The sequence below is a fragment of the Nannospalax galili genome, unplaced genomic scaffold, assembly GCF_000622305.1.
Source record: "Nannospalax galili isolate Female #2095 unplaced genomic scaffold, S.galili_v1.0 scaffold796, whole genome shotgun sequence".
NCBI classification, from domain to species: Eukaryota; Metazoa; Chordata; class Mammalia; order Rodentia; family Spalacidae; genus Nannospalax; species Nannospalax galili.
The window spans coordinates 748,505-769,719 of NW_008337084.1; the positions used below are offsets into that span (position 1 = coordinate 748,505).

General features: G+C 39.4%; 1 protein-coding gene across 1 annotated transcript in view; it reads left to right on the forward strand.

The window, feature by feature from the left end:
* Positions 1-21,215, forward strand: part of Tox (thymocyte selection associated high mobility group box) — a 311,520-nt gene that overhangs the window by 246,875 nt on the left and 43,430 nt on the right. Inside the window, exon 4 of the mRNA XM_008832094.3 lies at positions 16,244-16,525. Within this exon, the coding sequence (XP_008830316.1) occupies positions 16,244-16,525 (282 nt within the window). The remainder of the gene's footprint in view (positions 1-16,243; positions 16,526-21,215) is intronic.

Consider the following 21,215-nt stretch of genomic DNA (forward strand, 5'->3'; position numbering starts at 1 on the left):
CAGCTCCAGGGGAATTCGGCACCTCTAGCCTCTGGGAGCATCTTCACTAATGTATACATACCTACACACACACACACACACACACACACACACACACACACACACACACATAATTAAAAAAATAATTTTAAAATGTTTACTATGGTAAATTAAAATATCCATTAATTGACCAACCAATGATTAGAGAGATGGCTCATTGGCTAAGGGAATTGGCTGCTCTTATAGAAGGCCTGGGTTCTGTTCCCAGAACCCTCATGGTGGCTAACAACCATCCTTAACTCCAGTTCCAGAGGCTCCAATGCCCTCTTCTGGCCTTCATGGGCATTGCATGTGGGCTACATTTACATGCAGGTAAAATACCATAAAAATTAAAAAATCAGTCCAACCACACTTCTCACAGGCTCTTTCCTTATGTCTTGTGTTCTTTTCTTTTCTTCTTTGACTTTATTTTCTTGTCATATAGCACTTTAAACCCAGAATGACTTTATTGAAAAGGGCATGTCCACATACCCTCGTTCCACACTCCCCAGTCACAAAATTATAAAATGACTGAAGATGAAAATGTTTGCTCTGAAAGTCATTCAAGATATATGAAAAAATTATAGTCACATTTCATTGAAAATCAGATGGTTTGCTGAAACAGAAAAGTGAAAAGAGTTATTCAAAAACAAAAAGAATACTAGGCTACTCAACTAAATTCAAATTAAATTAGAGAGGATGTCATTTTCCCAGGACTATTTGAAGATCTCACTAAAATTGTGGTATCAGATTATTGCTATAAATATTTATAAGTAACTATTAATTTAGCTGAAATTTTATTCTGAGTTATCTTCCAAGTAATGTCAAGGACCACATCAGAGCCCTTACAATCAACATTTGTAGTTATTTCCTTCCTGTGGTAGAACTTATCCACACAATTCTTAAAGCTCACAGGGGAGCAGAAATGGTTCTTGCAGGTTTTGCTATATCTATGGTCAACAGCTCTTTAACCTTTGTCATCAAGAGCAGGTACAGAGGTGATAGCTATGATCAAATCTGGAAAGCACCCTTATCTAAAATAATGCAAATTAAGGTCTTCTTTTCTGTTAAAAGTTCCCCAAAGCATCTGAGTTACCTGCTTCTGTAACATTGTGACCAAAATACCTGAGAAAACAATGTAAAGATTTCCTTTGGCTCATAGTTTCAGAGGGCTCAGTCCAGAAGATTGAGAAAAATGTGGTAAGGAGAGGAGCTCACATCGAGGTGGCCAGGAAAGCACACTAAAAGGGTGATAGGAAGGGACCAAGGCATGCTATAGCCAAGGGACAATTCCCTAGTGACACTCTTCCTCCAACCAGTCCCACTTCCTTTCTACCACCTCCCAAGGTGCCATCGGATTATGAATCCATCAGTTAGTTCACAGCTCTCCAAGCCCAATCTACAAGTTCCTTGAGCAGTCAACCAAGAACCAATGCATGAAGCCATGGAAGACATTTCATATTCAAACCATAACTTCAGCTCTTGTAAGCCCATAGAGCATCCATTTAGTCTTTTACTATTAAGGAGAAAGTAAAGTCTGTTGTTCTAAGCAAGCAACATCCAGTCAGTTCCCGTTCTTCACAAGTGGTCTGTGTCAAGCAGTTTCTTTTTTTCTGTGTTCCAAAAAGAATCCAAGAGCATAGACAGGGCCACAGAGGGCTGCTAGTCTACGTTCTGCTTAGCCTTTTGCTTGCCTTTTCTCTTGATAATGTTCTCCAACAAGGAACTACTAAACACCACTGGTAGCAAGGGTGGTAGAAAGTTTATTGAAATGGTTGCATCAGACATTCTTTAAAAGCTCAATTTATGTGGCGACAGTTTTACCTAATGAATGTTGTAAAGATCCAGATAAATGTGATCATCATTGCTTTGCTCATAAGTGTTCATTAGAACCCAGTGAAAAGGCCTGAGCTATGTTTGAGCATTCAGCCTCTATTTAGAGACTGGTGGGTTGGTCTTTCTGTTAACATCAGTTATTACTGGGGATTTTTAAATTTTATTTGTTATTTTTATTTTACATATATGTGTGTTGCCTGAATGCAGGCAGGTACACCCGTGTCACGCAAAGCCAGCGCAGGACAGAAGAGGCTTTCGGATCCCCTGGAACTGGAGTTACCGACAGTTGTTAGCTGCCATGTGGGTGCTGGGTTTCGAACCTGGGTCTTCTACAAGAACAACCACTGTTCTTAACCCCTGAGCCATCTCTCCAGCCCCTCTTACTGGGTTTTTTATTTGGGGGCTTCTTTCCATTAGAACAATTTTCTACTTCAGAATACAGTCTTTAAAGCTACAGATGAAACTTCCAGCTGTCCTAAGATGTAAATGGTGTGATGCTTGACATTCATATTGCTAATTCCCACCTGGAAAGCCCCCTGCCAGACTGCTCTCAGTAACTTTTTTTTTACATTATTTGATTGTATATTCAATTTTAAAAGTCAGAAATCATCCTGCACTTGAAAATCATTATTTTCATCCCTTAGATGAGAAAAATCGCAATTCTTTTGTGTCACATTTTCTCAGACAATTGTTAGTTTTCTGAGAATGTAACTGTCCAGCTGTCCAACCATCAGTGTAGGTTGCCAGTTACTGGACTTGCAGAGTTAAACTCTCATCATTTCCATTCTTAATGTTTCTTCCTATATTAACAGCTTTCTTAATTCCAAGGGTCCTCACTGTAGTCTGGTGCAGTGCGGATTCCACGACGCAGCGGTGTTTTCCACACTTCTGTGGCAATGCAGTTCTGATTTCAACAGTTAGTCCTCTGGTGCACATTAGCTTCTGTTTGGCTGCCTGTGGGATCTGTACAGGAGGCTTCTCATCCACCTTCATTTCATTTTCCCAGGGCCTCTTTTAGTACCAGGCAGAAAGTAAGTGTTGAGGGGCAGGGAGGTTAAATTGCATTTTCTATCCAAGGAATTCCCAGGTGCATTAATCTCAGTCACTCTAAGTTCTAGCTGCATCTTCATTAGCAAGCCATCTTTTGTTACAAGAACACATGAACATGAGATCACACACTAGATGAATAGTTTAGGTGTTGTAGTTACGATCAGACTGGAGATCAGACAGCCTGTGACAAATACCAGCTCACCCACCTACTGCAGAGGAGAATCATCACCAGCCTGAGCCTTTGGTCAGGTGCTGTAGCACTGATGACGGGATAGCTTCTCCTGATTCTTACAGGGCTCAGTGGAGCACTGTATGTCAACTTTGGCCACTACGTTTGGTGCACAAGGAGGACCAGTGAGTCTTCAATACTGTTAAAAGACCTTATCTTGATTACTGAAGGCCACTGAGGAGACTAGGAGTGGGTAGGAACCTGTTTGTCGGCTCCACACGTGTTAGACCACACGTGTTAAGTGTACTTTGCTGGGGAATGGTGAAAAGATGAATTAGATCTCTTTTGAGTCATTGCTACCAAATTTACTTTTGTCAGTTTCCTCACATGCATATCACAAGGATTATGGTTTTTTAACTCTTCAGAGTTCTAATTCTCTAATTTCAATGTGCATTTGGTGTTAAACCTTTAAATGATGGATAATTCAAATTAGCACTAGTTTAAAATTAGCCACTATTAAAATATAATTATTGACTGAGAGGGCCTCTTTAGTGGACATGGAAGGCTCAAAAAAATGAAGATATTTATCCAAATTAAAATTAAAGCATGGATCGCCCATATTCTAAATGAACATGTGTGCTTCTGCAATAATAATTTTATTATCACCAAAGTACAGGATAGAGTTTTAATTATGACCTTTATATCAGTAAAAGCCATGTATTTAGGATTAAGAAACTTACTGCTTTAACTAGTTTTGTTAAAGACTATGGTTTGATACATTCTGGGCTCCAACTTTTATAAAAACCAGAGAACACTTCTAATAACACTTTTCTAATTTCACGGTTCAATGCACAGTCAGTAAAGATTTAAATAATTCAGAAAGAAAGCCTATTCTCTTTTCTTTATTAGAAGTTTGAGTCAGGCAAATTCTTTGACATTTAATAGGTTTTTAACCCTTTTAATAACTTCTTATAATGAAATTTATTGGCAGTTGTTTTAAAGAAAGGGTTATTATATTAGCATGAATAGCAGTCAGTAGTTCTTATGATTAGTTTTGAGACCTTGACCTTATATGATTCAAAGTATGTAAAAGCATAAATGAGTGGGCAATGTTAATATTAACCAAATTGGGTATACCAAGAAATATAGAGACTGTATATAACTATATTCATCCCATTATCTAACAGGCTATAAAATTTTGGCAGGCAAATATTTGAATCTTTTAATTGTTTTAAAGGAGCTTAAGGTCACTTACAGAGCCAGTCACTTTAAAAGAACTGAAAGAATTATAATTGTCCTGGACTGATTTTCTCAAGTTATGAATACCATGCTTGATAGGACAGGATTTCTAGCCTTTCCCTATCAGGGTTTCATGCTATTTTAATGTTTTATAGCATATTATTAAAAGGATTATTGGATGAGTTCCATAATAAAATGCTAATTTAAAACTGTACCTTTCTTCAAGTTAGGAGCGTGTAAGTATTCTGGTGCAAGCAGAGCACGAGTTTTAATTCTGCTTCATAAGATGTGCTTTTACATGGGGTGTCTTGTGTTTTCAGTGATTTAAGGGCCTCCCGATGAACTCTGATACCCCCATCTGTACTGATGTGAAGACATCAGCATGCCACTCAACACTATTTCTACCAGCATCCCATTAACATTCCAGGGGAAAAGATGAGAATGCAAGTTACATCAGGCTTAAACATAGTATGAAGTATCATTTTGACTGAAAGGGGCCGCTACAGATATTCAGAGCTGGTTCTGGTAGGTAAACCACAACTCCCAGGGGCATTCTCTGAGAGCACTTCCCAATTCCTTATCACTTGCCCATCCAGCCCGTTCTCTTTGTTCCAGTGCATACAGCCTTTTGAAATGATTTTGAAAATAAGGCACCATTCTGCCCCTTCTCTGTACACATCAAAGCTAAGGAGATATGAACAGACATGAGCATAGTGGGACACACTTAATACAAGATGACACCTCTTGTAGCAAGCCCTGCCCAGTCTTTGTAACACAGATACAAAGGGCAAAAGATCCACAAAGGAGTAGCTTCCTGATCATAGATCCTTAAGAGCAGAGCTATAGATTCTCCTTGCCAGAGCTATACCATTTTGTAGAAACTGCTAATTCAGAAGTCTTGGAAAACAGAAGGTAGGTCATCTACTCCCTCAAACCCTTAGACAAGACAGAGCTTTCAGTCCAGAGCCACTTTGTCCTGCCATGAATTAGAATTTTGAGAAACACTCTTTGTCAGTGTAAAGTACAGTTTTCCTGATGCATTTGCATGTCTCCTTTATTTATGCTGGGCAGAGGAGCCCTAAGGCCTACTGAAGTTTGGTCAAGCTTGGTGATATTGACAGCAATATTTAAAAACTACATGTAGTATCTACATGAAGCATTCAGAAATGAATTTGCTCAACCTGAGTCAAAAACGTCTCTGAAAATGATTGGTTAAAAGGCATTACGTTGCAGTACCCTCTAACCTGACCATAGTGATGTTTCACAGGATAGAGAGTATGGTCAGGATTTGTGGACGAGAAAACTGTAGTGTGAATGGAAAAGCCTGTACATGCATTAAAACTTTGTTGAACCTTGTATCAACAAGTTAACCTTTTAGCCTTGATCAGGGAGCTGTTAAGACCCAAGTTTTAAGTTCCGCCTTTATTAAGGCTGTTTGCTTTTTTGTGGTGACATCTTATACTCTGCTTATTCCAGGGAAGTTCCCCACAGACGTAGCCCCTTGGCTATGAGGATCTTTGGTCACAATTGTGTCAGCAGCTTCCCACAAAGTAGAACTAGTCAAAGAAAACAGCAAAGATAAGACATCAGCTTGAGATATAAGCACAAAAATAAGTTCTTTCTTGAGAAAACACTTTCCTTATCTTAGTTAATCCTCACTGTGAGGTACTCGAAAGCAGTAATCAGGCTCCTTCACTCCAGTTTTTTTTAAACTTATCACTATCTAACCAACGACACAAGGCACTCACCTGTTGTTTCCCAGGCTAGAGATTCTGCATAGAGTGAAGGTTTCAGTCTGATCGACCACCACTGTTTACCAGGTATGGAGAGCAATGACTGTCACATATAGGCTGACAGTAGTCCCCTTTTCTCAAGGGTGATAAATGAAGGTCAACTAAGTAAGAAGTTAGACAGCTCACAGGAAACAGAGGTAGCCTGATAGGAAGAGCAGGGCCTCTACTATACCACACCACATCCATCTGAAAGAGCAAGAAAATAAATCAAATAAAGTGAGTTAGATGTGTGTTAGTTACCCTTCTCGTCACTGTGACACAAGACCTGAGAGAAACAATGTAAGGAAGGAAAGACTCACTTTGGCTCAAGCCTCAGAGTACAGTGTGTCATGGCAGGAGAGCATGGGAGAGGTCACAGTGGCTGGAGTGTACATTGGAGACTAGTTCATATGATGGCAGACCGGCAGCCAGCTGGGGCACAGAAAGAATAGGCAGAGAATGAAAGTGTGAATGAGCATGGAAGGCTCTCTAGTAAGCTACTCTCACCAGGCAGCCCCACCCCACCCCATAAAGACACCAAGACCTTCACAATAGCTCCGCAAACTGATGATTTAACATGTAAAACATAAGCCCAGAGAACATTTCCATTGCAAATCTTATCAGACTGCCTTCTAGATTGTGCAGTGAATTGGGTGCATACAGGAGGGTAACAAAGATGCTTCTTTCTGAGCTTGCTGGATATGACAAAAATAGGAGTCGAACTCCGGAGCAAAGACCAGGAGCCCAATAGGACACAGAAAGTATTGAGGGTCCTTCCCGCTCGGGCTCCTGCCCTTCAGTGTCTGCTATCTCATCTCTGGAAGAGGATTCAAAAGAAAAAATGGTGAAATATTTTAGCCATTCTTTTAAAACTCTTCAGTGATGTCTCACACACCAGATCTCCTGAGTAGTGAGGGTTCCTCCCATAGAAGAGGTGACCTTTAGGGAGACCTGAGGGTAAAGAAGGGTGGGATAGGCGTTATGGAGGTTCGCGTGGACATGAACCTGTGTTTCTTTACATGGTTTTAATCTTCCCCCAGTGTGGTGGTTCTAAAAAGTGCTATATGTTGGTGATATAAATATCTAATGAATAGCGTTCCTTACACTTACTGTGTTTATTTGCCCGGTTACTAATATTTCATTTTAAAGTACTATAAAGAAATACGAACTCAGTAGCCTATGTTGTCTTTCTAAAGAAAAGCAAAGATTCAATATACTAAATTCAAAAGCAATTTGTTTTTAGAAATTTAGAGTTGAAATCAAGATGTCCTATCTTGAGGTGTTAATGATAAAATAGGTTGTAATTAAATGCTCTAACTTTCCTTTGAAACTCACTTTTCTTAATCTTTAAAAATTCAGCTTATATATGTATTTTTCTCTCTTTTGACAGTGTTCAATGTCAAACATGTAATAGCAGAAATGTTACCATTTGAATAAATTATATACTTCCAAATAATAAATAGAACACACAAGGAGATCACATTAGGACAATTTATTTAATTTGTTTGGACAAGAAATAATTAAGTTCTCTCTTGGAAATGCATTTAGGAAAATAATAAATAAAATTTGATTATTAAATTTACCCACACATTTGTTCTGGTGTGTACATTTACATATTAATTGAATCAAACTGGGGACTTGAATAATATGTAATCAAACTGGGGACTTGAATAATATCAACATTTACATTCTTCTCTAGGAGTGCATTATTCCTAAGAAAAAACAAAACTCCCTCACCTTTCTGCCCTTATTGATCAGGAAAAGGTGCACGGGCAACCCAGAAAAAGGCTCAGAAGTTGTTCTTTAGATGCTAAAAATTGTAGATATTTGTTAGTGTACATAAAAGAGATTGAGAGCAAGCACTAGTCACAGCCAAAGCCATCAGGGTCTGTGTAAGACCCTGGGGAAAGCACTCGACAGACAAGGGTGTCAAATGTTGACAGACAGGGGTAAGTGCAAGAGCTTCAGAGATTCTTCACGTTCCCTTGCTCCTGCTGGATCTGGCACACGTCCAGACATTGCCTGCACAGACCACAGAATGCAGCAGCTGGTGAGCCACATTAGAAAAGAGGGCCTTGGGGCTAGCCTTGCTCCAGCGCTCTGTTCACCAACTGCTGTTCACTCAAACAGCTGGATCAGAGCAGAGATCGGCAAGGCATCGTTAGAGTTTTATGTGTACGACTGTTTTGATATAGATTGTCTGCTAGAGGCAGAGATAATGATAGCTTTCAAGGCTTGCACGTTGGATTAGGAAGGAGGATGCTGATGTTGGAAGGACTGTGAAACACACAGCTTTGAACACCCACAGCACAGCAGGCCTTTGGTATTCAATGTCATTCCAGAGCACTTTTAATACTTTTAGTCTCTGCACAACGAACATTATTACAAGGATTTCCTGGGGAGTGGGAGAAGTATTCCAGATTTATCAAAATTAGATTTTAAAATTTTTTTAATTTATTTTTATTTTATGTGTACAAATGTTTTGCCCGAGTGTATATAAGTGCATCCATGTCACACGGAGCTTGCAGAGGCCAGATGAGGACATCAGAGCCCCTGGAACTGGAGTTAAGGATAATTACTAGCCACTATGTGGGTGCTAGGAACCAAACCCAGGTCCTCAGCAAGAACAGCCAGTGCTCATAACCACAGACCCATCTTTTCAGCACCCAAATCAGATATGTTTTAAAATGACAACCCAAAGTAAACAATATGGCCTTTTTTTTCTTTCCCTTTTCAAAAAAACAAAAACAAACAAACAAAAAACAACAACACACACACAAAAAAAGAGAAGGAAATCACACGCTGAAATATGTGCCAAGTATTGTTCCAGCAGTTTCTGACTGAAGCACCATCTTCAACCTGAGACTCTTCTGCAGCAGCAGGAGTGTGCCGTCCTCATCAGGAGGAAGATCACAAGGCAGGGCACGAGAGAAAGAGGATGGAGAGGTCTACTTCGGTTTCCTAATTGATCGTGATGGAACTTCTGTTTTCCATTAATTGGAAAAAGTCTTTGAAGGAACTCATATGAAATTTCCTCTTCATTTTAATCTTTCTCTGTTATTTTAATTCACATTTTTTATTCCTGTAAGTATGGAAAAATATTAGTGTGTAATAGCAATTAGGGAAATTTAAAGAAACAGATCAGATTTCAAAAGAGTGAAATTCAATTCCATTTTCAAATGGACTCTTAACCAATATAATATAAAGTGTACTGATTTTAAAAATAAAGAAAATCCCTTGGGCTGAAGAGATGGCTCAGCAGTTAAGAACCCTGGTTGTTCTTGCAGAAGACCCAGGTTTGAATCCCAGCACCTACATGGCAGCTAACAACTGTCCATAACTCCAGTTCCAGGGGATCCAACAGCCTCTTCTGTCCTCTGCGGGCATTGCAGGACATGGGTGCACTTATCTACATGCAGGCAATACATGCATACACATAAACTAAAAATAATTAATAAAATATTTTTTAAATAAAAAAAAGAAAATCCCACACCCAAGATCCATTTGGAAAAACAGATTAAACTTGAAATGACTTCTTTTTTTAAGCAAGCCAGGTGTGGTGATGTACACCTTTAGTCCCAGCACTGGGGAGGCAGAGACAGGCAGATTTCTGTGAGTATGAGGCCACTTTTATTTACATAATGAGTTCCAGGCTAGCTGGGGCTGCAGGGAGACCCTGTCTCAAACAAGAAAGAAAGAAAGAAAGAAAGAAAGAAAGAAAGAGAAAGAGAGAGAGAGAGACAGAGAGAGAGAGAGAGAAGGGAGGGAGGGAAGACAGACACATCACAATATACCTTTGGTATATTTGAACCCTAGAATTTATCAGATGAAATTCTCCCAGAGATCAGAATGTATAGTGACATGTCTATGGAACCAGCACCATCAACCCCAGTTGTCCCTGGCCCAAATATCTCTTCGTAGCAGTTCAAGAATTATGTGGTGAATACCTACTATGTGGCAAGATTTCTTCTAGATTCTAGGACTTGGTGAAGAAAATAGATTTAAACCCTGCTTTTTAGTCTATAATCAGTTAGGATATACCATTTAATATTATACTCAGTAGAATGTAACAGAAAGCCCTAATGATGGTAAGTCAGCAAAGATGGCCACATTAAAGACTGCCATGCTAAGAAGTTTTCTAAGATCCATTATAATCAGATCCTGAAGCCCCTTTCTCCTAGCTCTTTTAACCATGCTAGAGACTTGCCTGATAGCCCAGACAATTTCTTCAGCTCTAATCACTATCTCACATTTTTTCCAGAAGAAAATAAAAGAGCACAGGAATATATACAGAAGGCATTAAAAACCATGCTGAATAAATGAACAATGTAAAGGCACATAGAACATGGTAGATGTTTAATAAGTACAGGGCTATTTTGCCTCCTCCTCCCAGTCCACTTTTTAACTTTTTTTTTTTTTTTTGTCTTTTTGTAACAGAGTCTCCCTGTAGCCCCAGCTTGCCTGGAACTTGCTATGTAGACCAGGTTTGTGTCGAACTCACAGAAATTTACCTGCCCCTGCCTCCTGAGTGCTGGGATTAAAAGTATGTGCCACCACTCCTAGCCCACTTTTTTTTGGTCTTTTTGAGACAGGGTCTCCCTGTAGCCCCAGCTGTCCCTGAACTCACTATGTAGATCAGGCTGGCCTTGAACTCATAGAGATCCACCTGCCTCTGCCTCCCAAGTGCTGGGTTTAAAGACGTGCACCACCACGCCCGGCTATGGCCCACTTTTTTAAATATTTAACATATCATTTTGAAATAATTATATGCTGAGAGGAAACTGCAAAATCAATACAGAGTTGACCCCTGCTACTAGCCAGCTACCTGCAATCGTGACACCCTACATCAAAACAGAGCACCACCAGATCTTCACTCATTGACTTCTTTGTAAGCCTTTGCACAATAAAGATGCTTCATCCATCACCACAAAGGAACCCTCTATTGCAACCCTTTAAACTCACTTTCATCTCCCTTTCTCTCATCTTCAACAACCAGTTGGCTGTTTTCCATCTCTATAATTTGTCATTTCAAGAAGAGTTTATAAATGAATTCACATAGTATCTCCCTTTCTGAGATCGGCTTTTTCCACTTGGCACAGTACTCTTAAGACCTATCCAAGTTGTTTCACGTGTCAATAATTCATTCCTTCACCTTGCTGGGTCATAGTCCATGGTGTGGATGTACCATAGTGTTCTAATCTGGACCCACTGAAGGACATCTTAGTTGTTTGTAATGTTTGACTGTTTATAAAGGATGCTGCTATGAACATTAAAAAGAAAGAGCACAGAAACATGAATTCCTTTCACTGAGATTATGCCACTGAGGTTACACAGTGGCACAACCATATACCTAGCTGCAAGGGAGGCACCAGATGTGTTCCTGTGCCAGCTATTTAGTCAGACAACAAAATACTAGAATCCTGTTCCTCAGGACATAAACAGTATCATGGGGTATGGCTTGAGGTTTTTGCCACAAAAGGAAACAGATATTAGTCAAACTTTTCATTTTCTGACTAATGATAGATGAAATTCTGGGGGGGGGTGCTTAAAGTCAGTTTACACTAATAGCGTTAACTTTTTCAATGATGTATGTCCTGACACAGCAAATATTTTTAAAATATTTAGAATATCACTGAAGAAAGAAGAGATCTCATGAACACCTGAAAAATACCTTAGTCATGTACCAATCAAGCTTTCTATAAACGATAGCACATCAGACTAAGAAATGTAAAACTGGTATCACATGAAGCCAAAGAAAATGCTTTGGTAGTTTAGAAAAGGAAGGTTCTAAATGCCTTGCAGAAGAGCTCATTTTTAAACTCTGACTTACGTATCTAGAGTTTTCATACATCAAGATGATAGAAATGGTGCTGATGGGGTGGTGGGAAAAGCACACATATACAACACGTACCTTTCATTCTACGTCAGTCTTTGTTGACAGAGAAGGTTAAGATATTTAATCTTTCCCCTCCTCAACAGGCTTGTGTAAAACAGCCTGTGTCGAAGGGAGGTAGGTGCAAGAAGAGAAAGTACTGGACAGTCCATAAATGATTGAACAAATTAGTCCTTTTTCCTCCTTTAAAATAAATATTTCTGATAGCAAATGTTCATAAAATGGTTATTGAGTGATGAAAGAATAGCATAAAAAAGACATATGATCAAAGGTGAGAGACCTAGGCAAAGAATGAGAATTCACTGGATTTGGCAGAACCCTACCATGCATGAAAGCCAGTGATAAGAAGTAGGTATTTGGAAGCTTTAGCATCATGCTCAAGAGTTTGGACAGCACGTGAAAGCCAATGCCATTGACAAGTGTCTGAGCCCATGGCTAACACTCTTCATACTAGATTTGAAAGCTTGTTTTCAGCTCAATGGCTATTGGAAGTTGAAGACAGAGGAGGCCTATACTAAGTGAATGGATGTCAAAATGGAATGGGAGGCAGGAGGAAAGCAGTGATACTCTAAAGTAGACTCACAGAACTCAGAATTTGGAAAATAAAAGTGTAAAGAAAAGACTGGAATGTTCTGAGTACAGGTACCAAAGAAGATGAAGGTATCATCAGCAGACGTCAGTTGCATGGAAGAAAGTGGGTTTGGGAAGGAAAACCTTGTCTTCCCGTGTAGCTGGAGTGAGGTTCAAGTAGCAGTCTAGCAAACAGTGGCACTATTAGGCCTGGAGTTTGGATCAGATCAGCACATTGTCCTTTAGAGTATTCTCCATGAATAAGTCCGCCATGAATCCTAGCTGGTGGAAGGAAAGTGACTCAGGACACAAAAGGAATCATTGAGGAACAGAAGTTTTAGAGAACAGAGAAGTCAAGAAGGAGCTGAGAAGAAACAGAGTGAACAATTGTTCTTACTGAGGACACTTTAGTCACGCTGTTCCCCATGGACTTAAAACATGGGGGATAACAGGAAATATCTAGTTCAAATTTTGTATCAGGTATTACAAGCTACAGTTAATCAGTGCCTTTCTAGAAGGAAAGTGGTAATCAAAACATTTGCTTACCTTTATGAGCTCATTAATTACTCTTTTCAGTAATCAGACTTCATCCAGTTTAATTCCCCCACACATTAAGCACTAGTCACTAATAACAAACCAGCTCCTGTGTAAGCAAGGTAACATGGAAGTGCTTCTCCTAGATCATGAATGTCACCGTGGTATTAGGATTCAGCTGTTTCTAAGAGCATGTGGGCTGAGGAGATGATGATGGTCTCTTGTTATATTTACCCCCCTCCCCATGGGAAAACTATATCTTGATGCTGTGTCAAAACTGCTGTCTGCCTGGTCTGACACGATTGGTGGCCTGGATTTTAAACCAATGATGAGTTTGAGGGAAAGAGGTCCTTCCCTGACCACCTCATCATCTTTATCCAACAATCTTCTGTCCCATCCTAGCTAACACTACCTCTAGGGGCAGGAGTAACAGACCTCATTCCTGAGACCTGCCAATAACACAAATTAACACAAGAAAACAATGTAACAAGGTCACAATACAGTGAAAGAAATAGGCACCATAAAAGGAGATTACACCTTTGTAAGGAACACTTTATTGTCATGAATCTGGAGGTTCTATGTGGAAGTCAAGTTAGAAATCACCCTCTGCAACTATAAGATTTCAGAGAGGAAAAGATGAAATGGACTCAAAACAGATGTGCTACACACTGCACATGCTTTGCAACTGGAGACACATGGGGAGAGGAAATGAAGACATCAAGCAGTTAGATATTTTGAGAAAAATAATTTAGAGACTTTTCTAGAAAATATTTTGAATTTGCAGAGCTGTGAAATGTGTTCCATGAAGGGTCTGAACATGTATGTGAGTGTTTTATTTGGTGCAGGCTTGGGAGGGGTCTACAGTGTATGGTATAGAGTTTGTTATGGGCACTCATTATTCCGTGCCCATAGTTAAATCTGCTCTAAATGTTAAAAAGTATAGGAATTTAGTACTCAAGAGTAAGCCTAGGGGGAAAAAAGCCTAGTGTGCTCCCTATTCTGTGTATTTTTCAAAAAGCCAGTTCTAATTTTTATGGCACCCTCTGAGAAGGGTAGGATTTTCAGGATATCTGTGAATATCGTATCTCTCCTATAGAACAAGAGCCCTTAAGACTCCTCGTAACTCTGACATTAAATAGTAGTAACTGCTTAATGATGGGCTTTATGAAAGGAGAATTATGAGAATTCCTTTTAAAGGATTAGAGCAATGCAGTTTGTGTTTTTGAAAAATGTTGGTTTGGACTAGGAATTTGGCAGCTGCAAACTTGTGGAACGAATGAACCTCAGCTTAGCCAAGAAGAGGCTGGAGGGTAGGAACTTGAACCAAGGGTAAAAGCAGGGCAGGAACAGGAGTTGGGGAACCATTAGCAGGGTGAAATAGCCCAAGAAAACAACCAATTAGGGAGCGTGGACACAGGGCATGCATGGGGATGAATCCAGGGCCCCACGCAGCCACATTCCAAGTTTAGATGGGTCAATTAGCGTGGTGAAGTTATTGGAACACATTGCTAGAAAACATCTGTGGTTTCTAGAAAACCGTTATAATTTTTTCAGGTCATAATAACAGTTCAGACAGGTAATGACTAGGCATCTTAATCTATGTGGAATTGTTTTTATGAAATAGCAAATAGCACTAATTTGATTTTTCAGTTCTATGTGTGGTTTGAACTATAGATTCCTTCACAGCCTTTGTTTGGTTTCTTTTTCCTTGTGCTTTTATGTGGAGTACTTTGTACCTGAATTCCCCAAGTTCTCTCAGGGTAAAAAAACTGATTTGACTCATAAGCGCTATAGAGCAGTCCCCATTATTTTAACTTTAGAAATGCTAGAGAAATATTAAGTGAAATCCACCATACTCCTCGTACACAATGCCTTTGACCTCCAGATAACGTTAAGCGTTTCATCCTCCAATGCTTTTAATTCTAATCCTTGCCGAGACGAAAGTCATTGCTTGAATTACAAGAGTGAGTCTCATTAAGGCTAAAAAGCAGTGACCCGGTTAACATAATGGATTAATATGGTGACCTTGCAATTTTAGAGCTCTACTTTCAAATCTGTCAGCACAGTCAAATCATTGCAATCATCAATTAATCAATTGGTTAATACACGTCTGTAAGTATCCTGAGTGTGGTAGGTAGAAGAACATTCTGGTGAGGGCTATTCTATGAAGAATTAAACTGAGAACACCAGCTCCCTCAGTGACTCCTGAAACTTTCCTTAAATGATCAGAGTTAAAACCTAGGGCTTAATTTTTCATCATCAAAATGAATGGCTGTGAAGCTATAAGCGCTGATTTTATAATTTAGAAAGACACCCTAATAAACACCAGCATGTTGACAGTTGTGTAATATAAGTATAGTATATACACATAAATTAATTAATAACAAGTCTACATATCAGTATGAAAACATAAATATAATGAGTTAGTCTTGGGTCATGAAATGTGATGTTAATGGGATTATCAAATTCTGTTTTTTGGTTGGTCGTTGGTGGTGATGAGGGTGGAGAGCAAGCCTTACCTATGCTAGGCAAGCACTCTACTACTGATTTATACCCACAGCTCCATTTTTTTATATTATTTAAGGTAGTGTGCATTGCCAGGGTTATTATACTACAGAGAAAATTACTGTATACACACACACACACACATATATATATATATATTATATATAATCAATGGGACAGCCTACAATTGATAGAATTTAAAAAAAATTTAGCTGTGTATGGTGGTGTGAACTTAAATCTAATTAATCTAATCTCAGCTCTCAGGAAGCTACAGCAGGAGGACCATGAGTTCCAGGCCAGCCTGGGCTTACATAGTGAGATCCTCTGTCAAGAAGTCAAAATTTAGGGCTGGAGAGATGACTCAATCATTTAGAGCACTGGTTGCTCTTACAGAGGGCCCAGGTTCCATTCTCAGCACCCACATGGCAGCTAACGACTGTATGTAACTCCAGTTCCAGGGGTCCAACAACCTCTTCTGACCTATGTGGCATTGCATGACCCGGGTGCACTTACATACATGCAGACAATACACTCATACACATAAAATAAAAATAATAAATAAAATATTTTTTAAAGTCCAAATTTAAAAATAAAAACAAAACAAATATTTCAACAAGCATGTTTCTAAAATTTTGCGTATTTGTTCATTTATTTCAGATGCAGGATATCCGGAACACAGAGGGAGCTCAGTACAGCCCCCACCCTCAGATGGCAGCCATGAGGCCCAGAGGCCAGCCTGCAGACATCAGGCAGCAGGCTAGCATGATGCAGCATGGTCAGCTGACCACCATTAACCAGTCCCAGCTGAGCGCCCAACTGGGCTTGAACATGGGAGGAAGCAACGTTCCCCACAACTCCCCGTCTCCACCCGGGAGCAAGTCTGCAACCCCATCACCTTCCAGCTCAGTGCATGAAGACGAAGGCGATGATGCTGCCAAGGTATGGTCTGTGTTTGACACCTTCATTGCTCTGTGATCAGAATAAGTTTATACTTCCCTATTGAGAAACATTGGTGAACATGTACTTGGTCAATGAACCACGAGGTTACAAACAAAATGCATTAAACCACGTGCGCAGTTACACTTTTAAGTTCCTTCTGTGTCATTTTAATACAGATATATTAAGCATAAAAGTTGTTTGCACTCCTACAAAGTGCATCGTAAGGCAGAATAAGTTTTGTGTGGTACTTGACTTCCAAAATCAAGTTTGCTTAACCCTTCATTCAAAACGTTTTTTGAATGGTGGGGACCATTTAGTTGGGGACCCCATCCCTTTTGCGAGGCGGGGGCGGATCTTTATAGCACAGGCTGGCCTCAAACTTGCTAAGTACAATATAACTAAGGATGACCTTGATTTGATCCCACTGCTTCTGCCTCCTGAGTGCTGATATTAACAGATGCACCACCTCACTATGTTAACCTGGTGCTAAAGATCAAACCCGGGGCTTTCTGCATGCTAGCCAAAAACTTCTTTTAAGTTTATTTTTGATTATGTGTATGTACATGTATCCCTGTAGGAGTATGTACAGGTAAGTACAGGTGACAGAAGTGTTGGATCCCGGTGGAGCTGTAGTTACAGTTGTGAGCTGCCCCATGTAGGTGCTGGGAACTGAACTGGGGCCCCCTGCAACAGCAGTATACACTCTTCACCACTGAGCCATTTCTCCAGCCACCTCTCTTATTTCTTTAAAAAGCTTCCTAATAAACAGTCTTGTGTGTTAACCACTCTGTTTCCTTTTTTTACCTTTGTGAGAATTTTGTTTTGGGCAAGTTAAACTGCCAACAAGGTGCCAAAGAGGTGCTATGGAATTTCCACGAGCAATACTAAATTATTAACAGTCCAGACGAATTGCAATTCATGGATTAATTTAGCCTAATGACGGTATTGACAGTACTTTCTTGTTTCTATATTCTTGATGTTTTGGTATTTGACCTTTCTTAACCCTGGAGAGACTCTAGTGTGTCTTAGGCCTCTAGAGAGACTACAATAAATGACTCCACTCTGACACCCGCCCCCATGATATACAAACAAGCTGATGAGAATTCACATACACACCAACTCAGCCCTGCCTCAACCCAGGACCAGGTTCGGCCAACCAAGGCCCAACACGGAGCCCAGAGTCAGGTGACATTACAGTAACCATGCACACCTCTGTTTCTCAGGATGCCTACCCTACCCATCCTTGCCCACAAAACTGCCAACACATAACTGTGTCCCAATCTGTGATTCAACACATATCTGTGTCCGACTCTGTGATGGCCCTTTTTGTCCTACATGACCTGGGTACCTCCCTAGGTGTCCATGTGCTATGCCTAGCCTCCTGTTGTGGGGATCTGTGACTGTAAACTTCTCCCTTTCTGAGAGTAATTTCCATGTTTTGTTGTCTTCCTATGCACAATGAAAACAAATCCCGAAACAACTGCACAACCAAACTCGCCCCACTCTCATTCTCCCCACCCCTGCAGCTGCTCCCTGTGGTCACTGAGGCACTATCTCATAGGGAATATGAAGAGGCACGAGAAGGCTAATTGGTGTTTGATGAATAATGCACAGGGTTAGTGAAAGCCTGGACTTCAGATGAGTATAGATGGCAAAAAAAACTTTCCTCAGAAAACAGGGATTAATTGAATGGTGCCTACCAGCCAACAAGTGCCTAGAACTAAATGTGAACACCAAGAATTTTTTGTGGCCAGTGGTATAAATGTTGCATTCTGCCTGGGTTCTAGGCATTTTGGAAACAGAAATGAGATGTGCTATATTATAAGGGGAAAGGAATATTTTGCTCACAGTTAAGATCAATTTGTACATCTGGACTATATCTTTTCAGTATTCTTTGCTGGCATTTCAGGAAATTAATGGAACATTAGCAGTACCACTTGACAGTAAATTTTATACAGGATTGTTCTTAATGAAGGCAGCATTGCCTGCTCTCCTCAGCTTCTGTGAGTAGGTAAGTGAGGAGGAACCCAGATTTCTTAGAACTGTCAGTTACAGATTCTATCACTTATGTTTAACCTTTTAGAAGCACATTTCGTAATTGTTCTGAGGCATGAATTTGTATACTATGAGCTTTCAAGCTGATGAAATTTTGCTGCAGTGAGTTTCCCATCCAGTCACTCAATATCTACATCTCAGAAGCACGTCCGATTCTCTGCCAGTGATTGTAAAAGCACTACATGGTAGAAGTCACATTCTGTAGCTGCAGATTCTGGAGAATTGGCATGTGCTTGGAGGACAGCTTCCTCAGCAATGCCCCGATTCAAACTGGCCTTTTGTTCTTCCCAGGGTCTTGTTTAAATGTATATTCCTTCTCAAGAAAATTCAGTTTCCTATTCCAACTCTGCACAATGTTCACTTTGGATTCAATATCCCTCTCCCCATTTATTCAAGATATATTTATTAAAGTGCTAGAAAAATCCCTCTGTTGGAAGTGCCCAAGCATTTTTTTTATGACAGTTATGGATTAAACTGGAATTTTTCCTCTAGATGTATGTAAGATTTGTATGGAATGTTGTATTGCAATGACTCTGGTTAAATGGGAAACAGAATTAAGTCAAAAGAGCCTTTAAATCATTTTTAGCAAGTGAATCAAACAGGAATATTGAATTCCACCCCAGGAAAAAAAATACTTTTAAAGCTTTTCTCTTAACATTTTGTGCTGTCTTTAAGCAATTACATATTGATTCCAGTTTATCTAATTGAACAATTAAGTGGAATAACTCTGTTTTGACAGAAAGAAATATTGTAAATACACCAGTAGAATTAATTATCACCTTATAAACACTACCCATGGTTCTGATTGCTCTGGAGCCGTGTTGACAGCTTTAAGTCACAAATGAGGCCTACAGAGATGCATCAAAGAAATACAAACTTAGGCAGCTTGTGGTTCTAAGCCTGTAATCCAGTAGTACTTGTAATTTAACAGACACTTCAAGACCCTTATAGTATCAGGCATTACAAGTATATTTTTGGCACAGTTGTTCCTTTAAGCAAATTATAGGCTAAGAGTCACAGCACCTTTTTTTTTTTTTTTCATCCTTTTACTTTCAGTTTTCCTGTTGAAAGCTTTCTTATGTTTCACGTATCTCTCAGAAATGGCACTTAGTTAGAAGATCTTTTACTTTAAATGGAACAGTTACAGCACTTATATTAATGTCTGGGTTTATCTCTCTTCAGTGTGATATTCTTTTTTAAAAATATTGTATTTTTTGTTTTTATTTTTTGTATATGAGTATATTGCTTGTATGTGTGTAAGTGTACCCATATCATGCAATGCCCTAGGAGATCAGAAGAGGGTGTCAGATTACCCAGGAACTAGATAGAGTTAGGGTGGTTGTTGACTGCCGTGTGAGTGCTGAGAACTGAACCGAGGTCCTCTGCAGGAGCAGCCAGTGCTCTTAACCACTGATTACGCTCTCCAGCCCTCAGTGTGGTACTTTCTATTTGCCCCCCCAAATATTTTTTATTACATTTTTTCTTCTTTAAAATTTTTATTTTCATCACCACATTGTTTCTGATTTTAAGGCTTGAAATTTGATATTCTTCTTCTTCTTTTCATAGCCTTCTCCTGGAATGTAATCATAGAAAAGGTTAAAATTAATTTATTTCTTTATAATTCTTGGATTACTTTTAATTGCAAATACCTTTTTCTGACTTATATATTTTATTTCTGCCACTGTTCATCTTAATTATCATTTTGTTGAATTCTCTAATATAATGAATTTTATGGAATTCTGTTTATTGTTTTATGTTGTTCTTTTTCTCTACTGTTCCTTATGTGTATAATTTTCTCTGACATTGGCTTTGTTTATATCTTTACAATGTTCTTTTTGTAGGGTCTGTTGGGAGCACACTTACCTTAAAGAATACTCTTGCTGGGTATAGAATTCTTGACTGACAGTTGCTCCCTTTCGATATTTTGAGGCTGTTTTGTTATTCCACTGAGCCCTGGCTTCCAATGCTGCCTTTGAGAATTTAGTGCCTCTGTCTTTCTTTGAGAGGAATCTGACTTTTCTCTCTGACTTTAAGACCTCTTGCCTTCTGCAATTCTGTAGCTTCATTGTGCTGTTTGTGGACTGCATCACATTTGTCCTGAATTTAGCTCTGCTGCATAATTCCTGGAACTTTCCTTCAGATGTTGCCTCTGCATTCGCACCCTGTTCTCATGCTGTGAGTCCATGGCCCGTTTACTTTGGAAGGGGAGTGCTTCCTTTCTTGTTATACTACATTCTAATCAATTTTTCTGTACTGATGCCTTAGCCATCTTTTCAGCTTTATCTAATCTGAAATTAAAAACAATCTTTGGAGAAGTTAATTCCAAATATATTTGTAGTTTTACTTTTCTCAAATCTAAACATTTTATTCATTGCTTTCTATTTTTCTCCTATAATTTCTTTTACTTATGTTAAATATACTTGCTTCATATCCTCTCTTGGCTGATTCTGATACATGCAGTCTTCTGCAGTGTGATTCTGTTGGTTTTAATACCTTGGCCTTTTTTTTTTTTTTTTTTTTTTTTTTGGTCTCCTTGTAGCCCCAGCTGACCTGGAGCTTACTATGTAAACCAGGCTGGCCTTGAACTTACAGAGATCTGCCTGCTTCTGCCTCCCTAGTGCTGGGATTAAAGATG